At 55.0% G+C, this 13,203-nt stretch overlaps 1 protein-coding gene across 1 annotated transcript in view; it reads left to right on the top strand.

The window, feature by feature from the left end:
* NKD1 (NKD inhibitor of WNT signaling pathway 1) overlaps positions 1–13,203 on the top strand; it is an 86,175-nt gene that overhangs the window by 61,877 nt on the left and 11,095 nt on the right. The window contains exon 5 of the mRNA XM_029213552.1: positions 9,506–9,612. Coding sequence (XP_029069385.1) covers positions 9,506–9,612 — 107 coding nt within the window. The remainder of the gene's footprint in view (positions 1–9,505; positions 9,613–13,203) is intronic.

Raw genomic sequence — 13,203 nt, 5'->3', positions numbered from 1 at the left:
CCCCACTCCAGTCCATCCAGGCTCCCAGGTATGAGATGTCAACCATTCACAGAGCAGAGGAGCCCTTGGGAGGCCGTTAGTCCCCTTCCTTTGCGGTAAGAAATCTGAGGCCCAGAGAGGGGATGTGACCTGTCCAAGGTCACACAGCAGACTGAGGACAGTCTCTTCCTCACTCAGCAAGTATTTACTGAGTACCTGCTGCAGGTGTGGGGCCTTGCTGGGCTCTGGGTTCGAGCCACCCACGAGGTCGGCAGACCTTGCTGTCAGGGTGTCGACATGGAGGAGGCAGGGTAGTGGATAAATAAGCCAGGGAGTGAGCGAGCACACAAGGCTCTGGGAGTGGCGCTCTGTGAAGAGGTGACACCCAGGGAAGGGTGGAGTGTGACAGGCCTCTCTGAGGAGGTGACATTTCAGCAGACATGCAGGTACCAGGAACGAGCCGCCACGGGAGGATGTGAAGGGTGAGCCGAACCCCAGATGGGAGGAACGTGGGGTTTAGGGGAGCACAGAGGGGAGGCCCATGTGGCAGCAGGAGACCTGGGGGATGAGCATGGGGCCACGGGCTTGGGTTTCACGCTGCTTTTGGAGAGAAACTGTGGGAAAGTTGGAGGCAGGAGAGTGCCAGATTCTGACTTCCACATTCACCAGTTAATTGTGGCTCCTGGGAAGGTTGGGTCATTCCGAGGAAGGAAGGAAGCAATGAAAACAGGAGGTGATTGCGATAGTGCAGGGGAGAGGTGATGGCCTTGGCCTAGCCTGGGGCTGAGGGGCTGGAGAGAAGTGGATGGGTCTGGGGGAGAGGGGGGAGGCCTGGGAGACAGGAGGTGGATGGTCGGGGGGGAGGGAAAGAAAGGGATCCCGGGCACACCTTAGAGTTTTGGCTTAAGGAACTAAGGAAATGTTGCTGGCACTTCTGCGGTGGAGGTATTGGCAGGTGACAGTCAAGGCTTTTGTTTCTGGATATGTCAGTTTCAAGATGCCTGTTTGACATGCAGGTAGGGATGCTGAGTAGACAGTTGGACACCGAGTCTAGGGTTCAGGGATCATTTGGGGAAAAGAGAGAGAGAGACAGAGAGACAGAGAGAGAGAGGGAGAGAGTGAGGACTTCTCAGGAAGTGGCCACAGATAGCTCCATGGGAGTCCTGGGTGAGGCTTGTCAATTGGTGGGGCTGGCCGGTGGTTCCCATAAGTCTGGGAGGAAGGGGAGTTCACTGCAGAGCAGCAGGGACCCCCAGACAGAGGGGGCAGGCAGGCCACACCCCGCTGGCTTCTCTCCCTCAGTTCAGAGCCTGTCCTGCCGGTGAGTGTCAGTCGCCCAGACTCCACTCCAGTGCAGTCCCCCCAGAAGCCCGGGCTTCAGCCGTGACAGCAGTTTCTCTCAAGTCTGTTCTTCATAAAAGCTCAGCTTGAACAGTGGAAATTCTGACTGGTGTCAGATACCGAGGAGGCTTTCATAGTTTCAAGTAGCTCGGGGTTAGATTTTAAAAGTTGAATTTCATCACATGTTTTAACTTGGGCGGGGATGGGGGAGAGTGGAAGGGACATGATATTTTTAGCCCAAAGAAGGCTTTTTTCCCTTTCCCTCTCCCTCTCCCGGCGTTTCCCCCTCCTTCCCCCAACAGATGTTTCGTCTCAATCCTATTCAAACCTCAAAGCAGAGTGGCCATCAACCTTATGCTCTGATGAGAAAAAAAGGCCAGAATGCTATTTGTTGGGAAGGGTTTTTTTTTTTTTTCTCCTTTCTTCTTTCCCCTCAGTCACAACTGGCCCTTAAATAAAATCTACTTACAGAAAAATGTAACCTGGGGAAGCAGGAGTGAGGAGAAAAAAACCCAGGAAGGGGTAGACACCTGCTGGTGGTGCCAGAAACCAGCTTCGAGAGTATTGCACTGGGTCAATTATATGTTGTTGTTGGTTTTGTTTTTCCTGAAAAGCAAGGGCTCCAAGTGATGGATAGTTAAGTCAGGATTCTTTGGGTTCTTTTGGATATGCAACCCAAACTCGCTTAAGATCTGGCTCATGAAATTGAAAAACTCTGGGGTAGATCTTGCCTAAGAAGGGCTGGTTGGATCCAGGAGCTCAAACCACGTCATCGAAACACACACACATACACACACATAGTTCATCCTCTCTCCCTCCATCATCTCTCCCTCTGCCCTCTGTTAGTCTCTCCCACTAAGGTAGCCAAGATGACTACCCTGATCTGGGTGCTCACATCCTACAAGCTGAGCTATCGCAGGTGAAAGAGAGCTCCCAAGTCCATTATTTCTTGCAGAAGTTTGATTCTTACTTTACTGGACAAAGTAGGTATAGATTTTGTGGGACCCAAGCTTATCCAGTTTGGTGGGGTCTTCTTAGACATGCTTCTCTTTCATAACTATGAACCAGTTATATACAAATATATGTATTTATATATTACTGTTTACAATATCTTTCCCACTAAACCTAAATAGATATATCCCCAACTCACCCTCCCCTTAGCGTGATTCCAGAAATGCTCGTGTTCACTCCAATACCATGTGGCACAAGGGGACGTGTGGGAAGTCAGAATGGGAAGAGACAGCGTTCTTAAACGATTGAGGATAAAATATCTAATTTTGAAAGTGCCACAAAAACAACCAAACAACCAAGGTCAACACATTCCAACTTGGAAGAGGCCCGTGCAAGCGAGAGGCCCAGAAGCTCTAGCTTCGTTAGCTCCACGATGAACTGTCCTTTGCCACTGAGCTAAGTCACAGGGCCATCAGGATGAAATAAGCTGGTCGGGTCTGGGTGCTGGGCGCACCCCGGAAGCTCGGAGTGGGATCAGCCCCCGGTAAACCAGATGGATTGAGATGGGGGAGGGGTGGCCCCCTAGAGAAAACCCAGATGCTATCATCAGAAGGGGAGAATGGTTGTGGGACAGGCAGGAACAGGTGTTAACTATCGTTGTATGACAGAGTGGAGAGAACAGTGGCTGGGGAGGCAGGAAACTGGGATTTTAGTTTTCTGTTCCTACACTGTCTGCCTTCACATCCTGATTGTGCTGCTTCCTGTTGTTTCATTTTGGTGATGATGATGGTGAGACACTTCTACGTAGGGTGACAGGCACTGTAATGTATGTTGGAGCTGCAGCAGGAGCATTCAGTCAAATGAATAATGATCATAACAGTATAATCGGGGATCACTGAGCAGCGAAATCTAACCTAGCCCCTGAGGGCATGAGGGCATTTCTTCTCAGAGGTAGGGACGTTTACAGTGAAGACCTGAAAGGTGGACGGGAGTTGGAGAGACAGAAAGAGTGTGCTCTTGGTGGGGGAAAAGCAGCTCGGTGGAGAGATGGGGCTGAGAGACAGCAGCGGGGAAGTGGCTCAATCAAGTTTGCTTTTTACACTTCGTTCCCTCTTGTAAAATGCAAACGGTAACACACCCCGCATGGTGCTATTAAGAGGACTTAGTGGAATAACGTGTGCACCCACTAACTTTACCAGCTTCCACGTACAGCCCGCTGCTGTGTGCAGGGACAGATAGATTTGTGTATCTCTAGACCCTCGTTCCCCGAGGAGAGCCTCATGCAGATAATGCAAGAAACCATTTGGCCTGGAATGCACATATGATATCTTTCTCTTTTTACTGGCAGTAGATTTACCCTCCTAATTATATTTGGCATAGGCTAATATTAAAATTCATCTGCATTCCCTCTAACAGCTGCTTTCAGAGGGTTGGGGAGTCAGAAACATCCTGGCAAGCCACCCTGAGCCTAAAATATTTGTGGCAGATAATCTGCATGTGGACAATTGAGAAAGGCCTGTGGCTACATTAAGGCCAGGGTCCAAACTCCCGCCAGAAGCTCTGGCTTGTGTTAAATCTTACTTACATTGTATGAACCGAGAAGAACTTGCCAGGTAACCAGGCTAAGAGAGGTGTGCACCTGGCATTTCAGCGTTAGTAATTTCTGGTCTTTGGTGGGGTTGATTTAATCATACATGTTTCAAATTTGTCTCTTCTTCCAAAGTTTAATATCAACCAGGCCTTTCTGGGTTGTGTTAAAATAAGCTGGCATTGGCTGATATCATCCAGGGTTTGGGTTTTAGCCGACGTCTGGGATTCAGGAACAGACCTACCCCTTTTAAACCACCCCCTTTCCCATGCCGGTTCGCAGTCTCAATCACACCAGAATTCATGGTGTTTGTTATGCAGCCTGCCTTCCGTCCACCTGTGGGTGGGGTTTGCTGCAGTGGACCTCGCTGGGATGGAATATCTGCTCTGTGCACGTACGGTACGTGCTAGGCACTGTGGGCAGTCCAGGAGGCAGCAGCTAGCAGAGCCAGCTCTCTCGAGAAACTTGCATTCTGCCTGCGTGGATGTGACCGGCTCCCATGAAGCCATCAGGAGATCCCAGATAGGACTGCAGACTGAATGGGTTTAGACAGCCCTCTGCTAGCAACAAATGCATTTGTACAAATTGGAAAAAGGGGCCCCTCCTCCAGACATCTTTCTGCCATCTGTCCGAAAACGGTCACAAGCAATACACAGATCTAGGATGTCCGGCATGTGAACAGCGCCCCCTAGAGTTGTACCGTGCACAGCCGGCTTCTTAGAGCCGGTCTCCCAATGACCCCAAATGACCCTGACCCCAAGGCCAGGGGGGGAAGAACCCTGGGGCGCTCGTCCTGCTCAGGAGGGTGGGGCCTCAGGAGGCTGGATCTGTTTCATTTCACAGCCCTTCTTCTTCTCATGCTTGGGCGGCGCCAGCTGTCAACAGCTCAGGCTGGGTGGGCTATGCCATCCTGCTCCCTGGGTCACTGCTAAACAGTCCCGAGAAAGTGGCCGTGGCTCTCCCAGCGTGAAGTCCCAAATAAGACTCAGATGCCTCCCATTAGGTCCCTGGGTGGGTGTCAGGGACCCACGATCAGAGTTGCGCCCATTCCGGCATTTCCTACTCTCCGCGGTGCTCAAGCACTCTCCTGTTTCTCTCTCTCTTCCGCCCCACCCCCACCCCCTTTTTTTAAACTGGGGGAGGGGAGAGGGAAGAGACTGTCTTTGATCTCAGCGGAGGAAAAAAGTCTGTTCTGTTCAGGCTTTTGGCTAACACAACAAACAGTGTTTAAAATTTAACTTTGCTTAATTAATTAGTAATTCTGTTTAATGCTGTCTGATCTCCCTCCAAAAGGTATTTTGAAGCTTGAGAAGGGAACATCAAAGGGAGCCGGGTGAAGATGGTCAAGTAATGCATTTAATCTGGCAGTTGCTAGGGGTGGAGAGATGCCAGGCTGGGAGCTAATGTGGGACAGAGCCATCATCTGGTAAACACAGACGGCCGGCTGGCTCCTCGTGGCTGTGGCCGTGGTGAGAGGAGGGATAGGGAACAGCTTCCAAAGAGAAGGAGCTCCACACGCTGCCCCAGACTTGTTTGAGCTGAGACCTGGTTTTAAGAAAGCAGAGTTGACGTTTTCTTTCTTCCATGGCTACTGTGTATGGTTGGGCAGGTTGTGGACTGCACAAGGATTTCCAGTCAAGCAGGTGAGCAGCAGGTGAAGCCTGCACCCTGCCTATCAAGGATGTATCCTCGTAGGTGTGCAGAGCTGCACTTAACCTAAGGCACAGTCCACGTGCTTTACTGTAAAGGGCTGGGAAAGTACATGTTTTAGGCTTTGTGGGCATTAGAGTCTATGTTGCAGCTACTCAACTCTGCTTCACCATAGACAATGGATGTGAGTGTCTCTGTGTCCCAGTAAAACTTTATTTACAAAAACAGGCGGTGGGTTGGCTTGCCTCTCGGGCTGTAGTTTGCCAACCCCTGCTCTAGGTCACCAAGGGTTCTTCATAGGCAAGTGAAAGGCTTTGGTTCCTCCTCTCTCTGTCCCTTCCCTTCCTTTTTCTCCTACCCCTTGCACGGCTTTCCTTTCAGATTAGCAGCGTTGTTACTGTTGCAACTGAAGAGTGATCAGAGTCCCCCTGAAACTATGCCCCGCAAAAGATCACCTCTGGGGGCGGGGCGTGGGAAACCTGCTGGGCTGAACAGGAATAGGAGACAGGGAATGCGCTTGGACTCTGGTGCTAAGACCCATCTTGACAAAAATATCTCCAGTTGATTGGACCCAGGCAGCCTGTGGCGAGCCCCACTCACCCTTCTCCCACCTGCCCATGTGCCCGAGGACAGATGCACGGAGGGAGGGCGATTTGTTCTGCACAGTGGTGGCTGGGGCAGGTGACGGGTTTTCGTTGTTTGGTTTCAGTGGGTTATGTGGATGGAGAAGCAGGGTCCCTGAGTCCCAGCCCAGGCCTCTGGCATTGGGGTCTGCATGGCTTGCTGACTGGTTATCTGCCACCTCTTCTGGCCGCTGGGCAGGGGAGAGTGAAAGAGAGAAAGACTTTCTTTGGTGGGGACAAAGGGGCGCTGACTGTTCCTGGCCCCCAGGCCCCAGGGCAGATGGCTTGCAGTCCTACTACCCGGCTGTACCTGTCCCCGTGCTGAGAATCGGCCCCGGCTGGGTGTCCAGGTGGTTTTCTGAGCTAGGGTGGGATGAGGGATCAGACCCCCCTGGTGAAGAAATGACAAAGCCCTGGTCTTTGGAGAGGACATACGATGAGGATAAGGGATGGAGGGGGATGTCCCTCTCCTACCTGGGAGAGGAGAAAGGAAGGCAGGAGGGGAGGACCTGAGGAAGGACCGGGCTGTTTGGGTGTCAAGGGGAGGGGTGGTCCGGAGAAGGAGAGAGCAGGGACAGAGGTTTCTTTTCTTTGCGTTTTATCAAGTGGAACTTGAAAAGCAACATTGAACCTGAAGGTGGTTTTCTGATAACTTCCCTTTGAACTTGAAGTTTGGTTTCGATAAGCCTGGCTGGCTTGCATCTCCAGCCAGGACTTCGGCAGAGGGAGGCAGCAGCTTTGAAGATGGAGCTGGCCTTTGTTTTTCTTTCTTCTTTTTCTTTTTCTTCTTCCCATGATGGTGGCAGCTCTGGCCCAGCAGTGCACTGATAGATTTGAGATGGAGGGATCAGGGTGGCGCAGGCCGTATGCTTGGCTGTCCTTGGGTTACTGGCCAGTCTCCCACCTGACTTCCCTGGGGCTCGGCGTCACACCAGAGCGGGACACCTCCTGGCCCTGGAGGTGTTTGCTTTGGAGGAGCAGGGAGGGCTGGACTTGGTTTCATCCACTACCCCAGGAGCGGTCAGCACCAGTGACCTTCCCCTTGCAACCACCCCAGTGATGAGGATGCCAAGTGCCCCCACCCCGGAGGAGCCAGATCTTTTAGGTTTATTCTCATTGGCCTCATTCTGTGAAACGACCAGGGAGGAGCCAGGGTCTGTGACTGAGATGGTATCTCTAGCCAGAGCCCCTGACAGCTCTAGGGAGTTGTTGCCTTGCCGCGGGGAAATGCAGAGCCGGGGGCTCCCTGCATCCCGCTGGGTGTGAAGAGAAGGACAGGGACACCCGGCAGTGGCTGCCTCAGCCCCCAGGCCCAGCCACGAGGGGAGCTGTGATGGAGCCGGGTCAGTCACTGGCTGCCATAGCCTTCCTGTCCCCGCCTGTCTGGCCTGTGACTGGAGCATCCTTATCTTTATCTCCTTCCTCCCTGCCCTGCTCCCCACCCAGGCTGATATGACGCTTTGTGTCTGTTTGTATCCCAAAGCCTCAGTTTAAAAAAAACTTAGCTGCCCACTTCATGATTCCTAAAAGATTAAATGTGTCGGGACATCATTCCCCAGACTATGACTACTAATGGCTGGACCCTGTGTGCTGGCCCTGGCTGGATCTTAGCCCTTTCAGTCATAGCTCCTTGAATCCACACAGGAATCCTCTGGGGAGGGGACTGTTATCATCCCCATTCTACAGTTGAGGAAACTGAGACGTCTAGAGAAGTTATGTGACCTGCCCAGGGCCACACACAGTGTCGGGAGGGTCAGAACCCAAGCAGAGACTAACCTGTCCCTGGGCTGGCACCAAGTCTCCTGAACCAAGCCAGGAATGGCATGGAGTGGTCGAGGGCATGAGCCAGGTCGCTTGGGTTCAAATCCCAGCCCCGTCAATTAGTAGCAAAGCACTTAACGTCTCTGTGCCTCAGTTTCCCCATCTGGAAAGTGGAGCTGATCTCTGTAGCTGCCTCACAGGGCTGCTGTGAGGACCGAGGGAGCCGCTGAACGGTGTAGTCAGCTCTGTGTGAGGTCACGGCCTCATCTTCATGCAGGGAGGCCACCAAGCTGTGCGGGGCCCCACGGGAAGTGCTTTGGATGACTGCTGGGCCCACAGGGCGGAAGTGGAGCGGGAGAGCTGGGTCCTGGTATGCAAGGGTGTGTGAGTGCAGTGTAAGGACAGGGGTGGGGGGGGAGGCAAAGCCCCCCACCTAGTTTCCTGGCCTGGTGGCTGCATTTCTCCAGGCTCCTGACTTCCCAAGAAAGTCCACGCATGGTTGGGGCCACTGCCCAGTCATCTCAGCTCCTTACATGGCCCTCCTGGGCCACCCTGAGTCAGGCATAAGGGGACAGTTCCTCAGGTGGGAGCCAGGCTCCATTTGCTCCCCTGTAAAACAGGACAACAGAATCGCTGCCCCAGGGCAGCTGAGGGAATCTAAAGAGAGGAGCTGTGAGGCTGTTTTGGAAAGCACATTTTTGAGCAAACCTGAGTCCCCTTTATCAGGCAGAGACAGAAGGGGCTGAAGGGGTCTTGCGGGACTTTCAAGATCTGAGGGAACCTCGTGGGCTGGGTCCTAGCTCAGACATGATGGCCGCTCCCCTGCACTGTTCTGGCACCTGTTAGGGGTATTCAAGGGAAAATGGTGTCCACAGGCCCCGGGCTTTCATGCCCACCTTCCCACTGCTCCTGGGAGGACGCACAAGGACCATAGAACCCTCTGCTCAATACCTTTGGCAGAGGGAGGACCCTCTTGGTGAGCAGAGGCAGAATGAAAGGCCCGGGGCGAGCCGGCTCCTGAAGATACCATGGTGTGCCTGCCTGCGTGTCTGTGTGTGCGTGTGTGCTCGTGTATATGCCCTTCACCTACCCCAGTGAACTCCATTTCTATCACTCCCCATTTCTATCCCTCTTCCTGACCACCCACCAGTGTGCCCAGGCAGGTGGCATCTTCGAGGACACCACAATGTCCTCCTGGAAGGCAGAGACTGCAGAAAGTGGCTGTGGTCCAGAGCTCCCCCTGGGGGCTCCAAAAGCACCTGTCTGCCTTCATTCACTTGCCCTTTGGCCCAGCACTGCCCTGGGTGGCCTCAGGATGCTTACCTGGGCTGCAGAGAACAAGGCCTGAGAGGCCCACTGGGGTGACCTGAGCAGCGGGCAGAGAGGCACCCTGGGAAGAGGGTCTCCCCTGGGGCAGCCCTGGGCATTAACGGGGCCAGAGGACAGAGCAGTTGGACTCCAGCAAACCGGCAGGGCAGAATGGGCCCCACGCCATGGTGAGGACATCCTCGGGACAAAGCCACAGGGAGCTGGTGGCCCCGCAGCCCGGCACCTGGGCTTGGGAGGCTTGGGACCCACCTCCTCACGCTTTCTCCCTCGCCTCTCCCTGCAGTGGCCCTGCCTCCCGAGAAGACGGACGGGCTGGCCAGTGGAGATGAGAAGAGGATGGACAAGACAGGTGAATCCTGCCCGGGCTCCAAGAAGCAGCTGAAATTCGAAGTAAGTTTCCTTTCCTGGTGCTGGGCCCTGGATGGAGGTGTTTTCTCTTCTCGGTGCTGCTTTTCGAGGAGGGAAGCCGAGGCCCATCCAGATTTGAAGGCCCCTCCCCTCCTGGGTGAATAGCCGCCCTCTGGGAGAGGTTTCTACTGCTACCTCTGGGGCCGCCCCAGCTCAGCTCAGGCCCTGGGGACTCACCTCTGCCCTCCCTTCTCAGCTTGGGGCCCCTCTCAACATGGAGTGGTGGCCAGAGGATGCCCCTGGGCTGTGGCCTGGTGGCCTGGGGGAAGGACAGGAGAGTGAACAGGGGAGATGGCACCCTGGCCCCGGTGCTGCTGTTACTGCCTGGGTGACCACCCTCTTCTCTGGGCCTCGGTTTCCTCATTGGTGAAAGAAATCTTTGCTTCTAGCTCCCAAGGCTGTTCTGGGGAGCATGTGGGGACTCTCAGGTGGGGTGTGGACGACCAGGAGACCTGGGGCAGGTCCCTGACTCTGTCTGGGACTCAGGTGGTCAACACCAAAGGGGACATGCGCACCCAGAGCCCACAGTCTGTCTGTCCTGCCTCCGCGAATGGAATATGAAGCTCCTTCTGTGTACCAAGCACAGGGCCGGGTGCTGAGAGCAAGACCTAGACCTGCCCTCAGGGAGCTTACCGGCTCCTCCCCGCCCTCCTTTTACCCTCACCTCCTTCCTCCTCTGTTTCCTTCATGAGATCACGAGGGCATAGCTCTGGGGCCAGCAGGTGGGAGACAGTTCCCAGCTCTGCCGCTGCCTCACTTGCGCCCCCCACCCCGTGAAATGGCGATATCTATCTTATTGGGATGTCGGAAGCATGCTGAGTTAAGGCATCTCAAGTGCTTAAAAGGGTGTTCAATTCAGAATGAGTACTTTCTTTCCTCTTTCCAACCAGTGTTGATTGACAACTGCGGGTACCAGGGAACCCGGCAGTGAACTGGACATGGTTCCTGCTCTCATGGAGCACAGCATGGCAAGGGGGACAGATGAGTGACCTGGGCCCAGTAACTGCACAGTTGGTGACGTGATGGGGATCTGGGAGCATGGAGGGGGACAGGGAGGTCACCTAAGTGAGGCCGGAAGGCTGCGGGGTGATGGGCATTTTGGCAGTCCAGACACTCGATGCAGTGCCCGGAGGAGGGAGCCATGGCTGCAGGCAGAGGTTGGAGGGGGCGAGTGCCTGTGCTGAGCCTCTGGGCATAGGAGCACGGGTTGGGAGAGGTGATGCACTGGGGTAGCCTTTGGGCTCAGGAGGACACTTCTGGTGGAGGGAAGAGCACGGCAGAGTCCTGGAGGCTTGGCAGGGCCGGCGGGCTGTGCGGGACAGCAAGCTGCATCGCGCAGGGAGTCGGGGGGATGATGCAGGAGTGTGGGTAAGACAGGTCGCTGAGGGCCCTGGATGCGGGAGCTGAGGGGTCAGGTGGCATCTAGTTGAGGAGCTGTGGGTGCTAAGCTTCTTCCTGAGCTCCCCGACCCCGGGTCCCTGCAGGTCTTCTGGGGGTGCTCGGCAAAGCCAATGCCAAGCCCAGAGGCAGAGGGAAGGCCCAGACCCAGACGTCTTCCCAGGAAGCCCAAGTGGGTCCACTTCCGGAGTGGGGCCGGCTGTTGCCTGTGACTCATCCATGGTCCCAGAGGAAGACTCACCTGAGAGGTCCGGGGCTGGGGGGACAGGAAGGTGCACGTGACAGAGGTCACGGGAGGTGGGGGTAGTTACTTAACCCGTGTTTCTGAACTTCTAACCCGAGCTGTCTTTGGAGCCAAGTGGAGGGGCTGGGAGAGGGAAGCAGGTAAACACCGTGTGTGTGTGTGTGTGTGTGTGTGTGTGTGTGTGTGTGAGTGCGCGCGCGCGTAGGTGTGTGTATGTGCGTGCATGTGCGTATGAATGTGTGTGTATGCACGTGTATATGTATGTATGTGTGAGTATGTGTATGTATGCGTGCGAGTGTATATGCATACGTATATGTGTCCGTGTGTGTGTGCTCGCAAGCACGCACCCGTGTCCAGGCATGTGTGTGGGCCGATTGCTGTACTGCACGACGCGGTGCCTCGGAGAGCAGAGTGGGCACTTGGCAGGTATCAGACAGGCATGTCACAACTGAGGGAAGGCCGACTTTGAACTCAGCGTGGGCTGCCCAAGAACTGCTGGAGGGAGCCGGCTTGAGCTGTGGAAGCCAGGGGCAGGGATGCCGTGCTGGGGCTCACTCCCACCAGCCTTGGGAGGCCGGGCACCTCCGCTCTCTGGGGGCTGAGACTGTTCTCATGCAGAAGGAGAGGTGGGCCGAGGCAAGACGTGGAACAGGGTGGTCTGGGGGTGTCGTTGCTTGTTTTCATAGAACTGTGGCTCTCAAAGGCCGTTTTTGGATTCTCTTCCCCCAAACGGCCATCCTTTCTGGATCTCTTTGTCTGGGGTTCTGCCGGCCCCCGCGTATGTGCCGCCAGTGACGGAGCCCCCGCTTCCCAGCTCCAAGTCCCTGTGGTTGGACACCTCGGGTTGTGGGAGTGACGATGACATCATCACTATATTAACCATTCCAGCAAACACAATCGCAGCTACTACCATTAATTAGGCTTTTCTCTGTGCCAAGAGGCATACGCACTGGTTTCCAGTCCTCCTAAAGCCGACCCTGAGACAGGACTTGGGAGGTGATCCCAGGGGGTAGCAGGGAAGCAGGGGTGCCCTTGACGGGGAGTTGATGGGCGGGTCACGGGCAGCTCGGCTCTGTCCGCTGGGGCCCCTCGGAGAGCCACTCCGAATGCGCTCAGGTGTGTCCCCCGGCCTGGCCCTTCCCTTGTTCAGGTTGACTCCTTGGGGCTGCCTTCGGACAGGGAAGCCGGGCGCCTGAGGTGGGAGGTCGGGGACTGCCCACCGCAGCTACAGGGGAATGTGGAGGGGGCCGAGGGGACGTGGGACAGAGCAGTTAATGCTCCCAACAACCTTCTGAGGTCGATACCATCATTTTCCATAATTTATGTGAGGGGAAACTGAGGCACAGAGAAGAGCAGGGCCGTGTCCAAGGTCACGCAGCTGTGGAGGGCCAAGCCTGGGCTGGCACCTGGGGCAGACTCTTTAACTCTTAATGCCCCTCCTGTCCTATCTTCCAGGTCAGGTGGCCACCCTGGGAGTCCCGTCACGGCTCCCTGAGTCACCCCTGCATCTTCCAGTAGCGTCTAGCCCTGGGTCCAAGTGCATTCTTCTAGAGGCCACAGAGCCTCCTCCCAGAGCCCCCCTTGTGTGTCCTTGGCCTTTGAAGACCCAGAGACTGTCTGCACCTGGCAGGCACCTCTCCCCAGACCCACGCTCCCCTGCCCAGCTTGGCCTCTCTCCCGGGCCCGTCACGTCTTGGTCATCACGCTCTTATTATTTTTTTTTAATAAATGTATTTATTTATTTAATACATTTATTATTTAAAAAAATTTTTCTGGCTGAATTGGGTCTTCGTTGCTGTGCACGGGCTTTTCTCTGGTTGCGGCAAGCGGGGGCTACTCTTCGTTGTGGTGCGTGGGCTTCTCATTGCGGTGGCTTCTCTTGTTGCGGAGCACAGGCTCTAGGCGCGTGGGCTTCAGTAGTTATGGCGTGC

This window comes from Monodon monoceros, unplaced genomic scaffold (assembly GCF_005190385.1).
Source record: "Monodon monoceros isolate NGI ecotype Baffin Bay Population unplaced genomic scaffold, NGI_Narwhal_1 Super_Scaffold_10, whole genome shotgun sequence".
Lineage (NCBI taxonomy): Eukaryota > Metazoa > Chordata > Mammalia > Artiodactyla > Monodontidae > Monodon > Monodon monoceros.
Note: the sequence above shows the minus strand (reverse complement) of the source record. Positions and strands in the feature narration are given on the sequence as shown.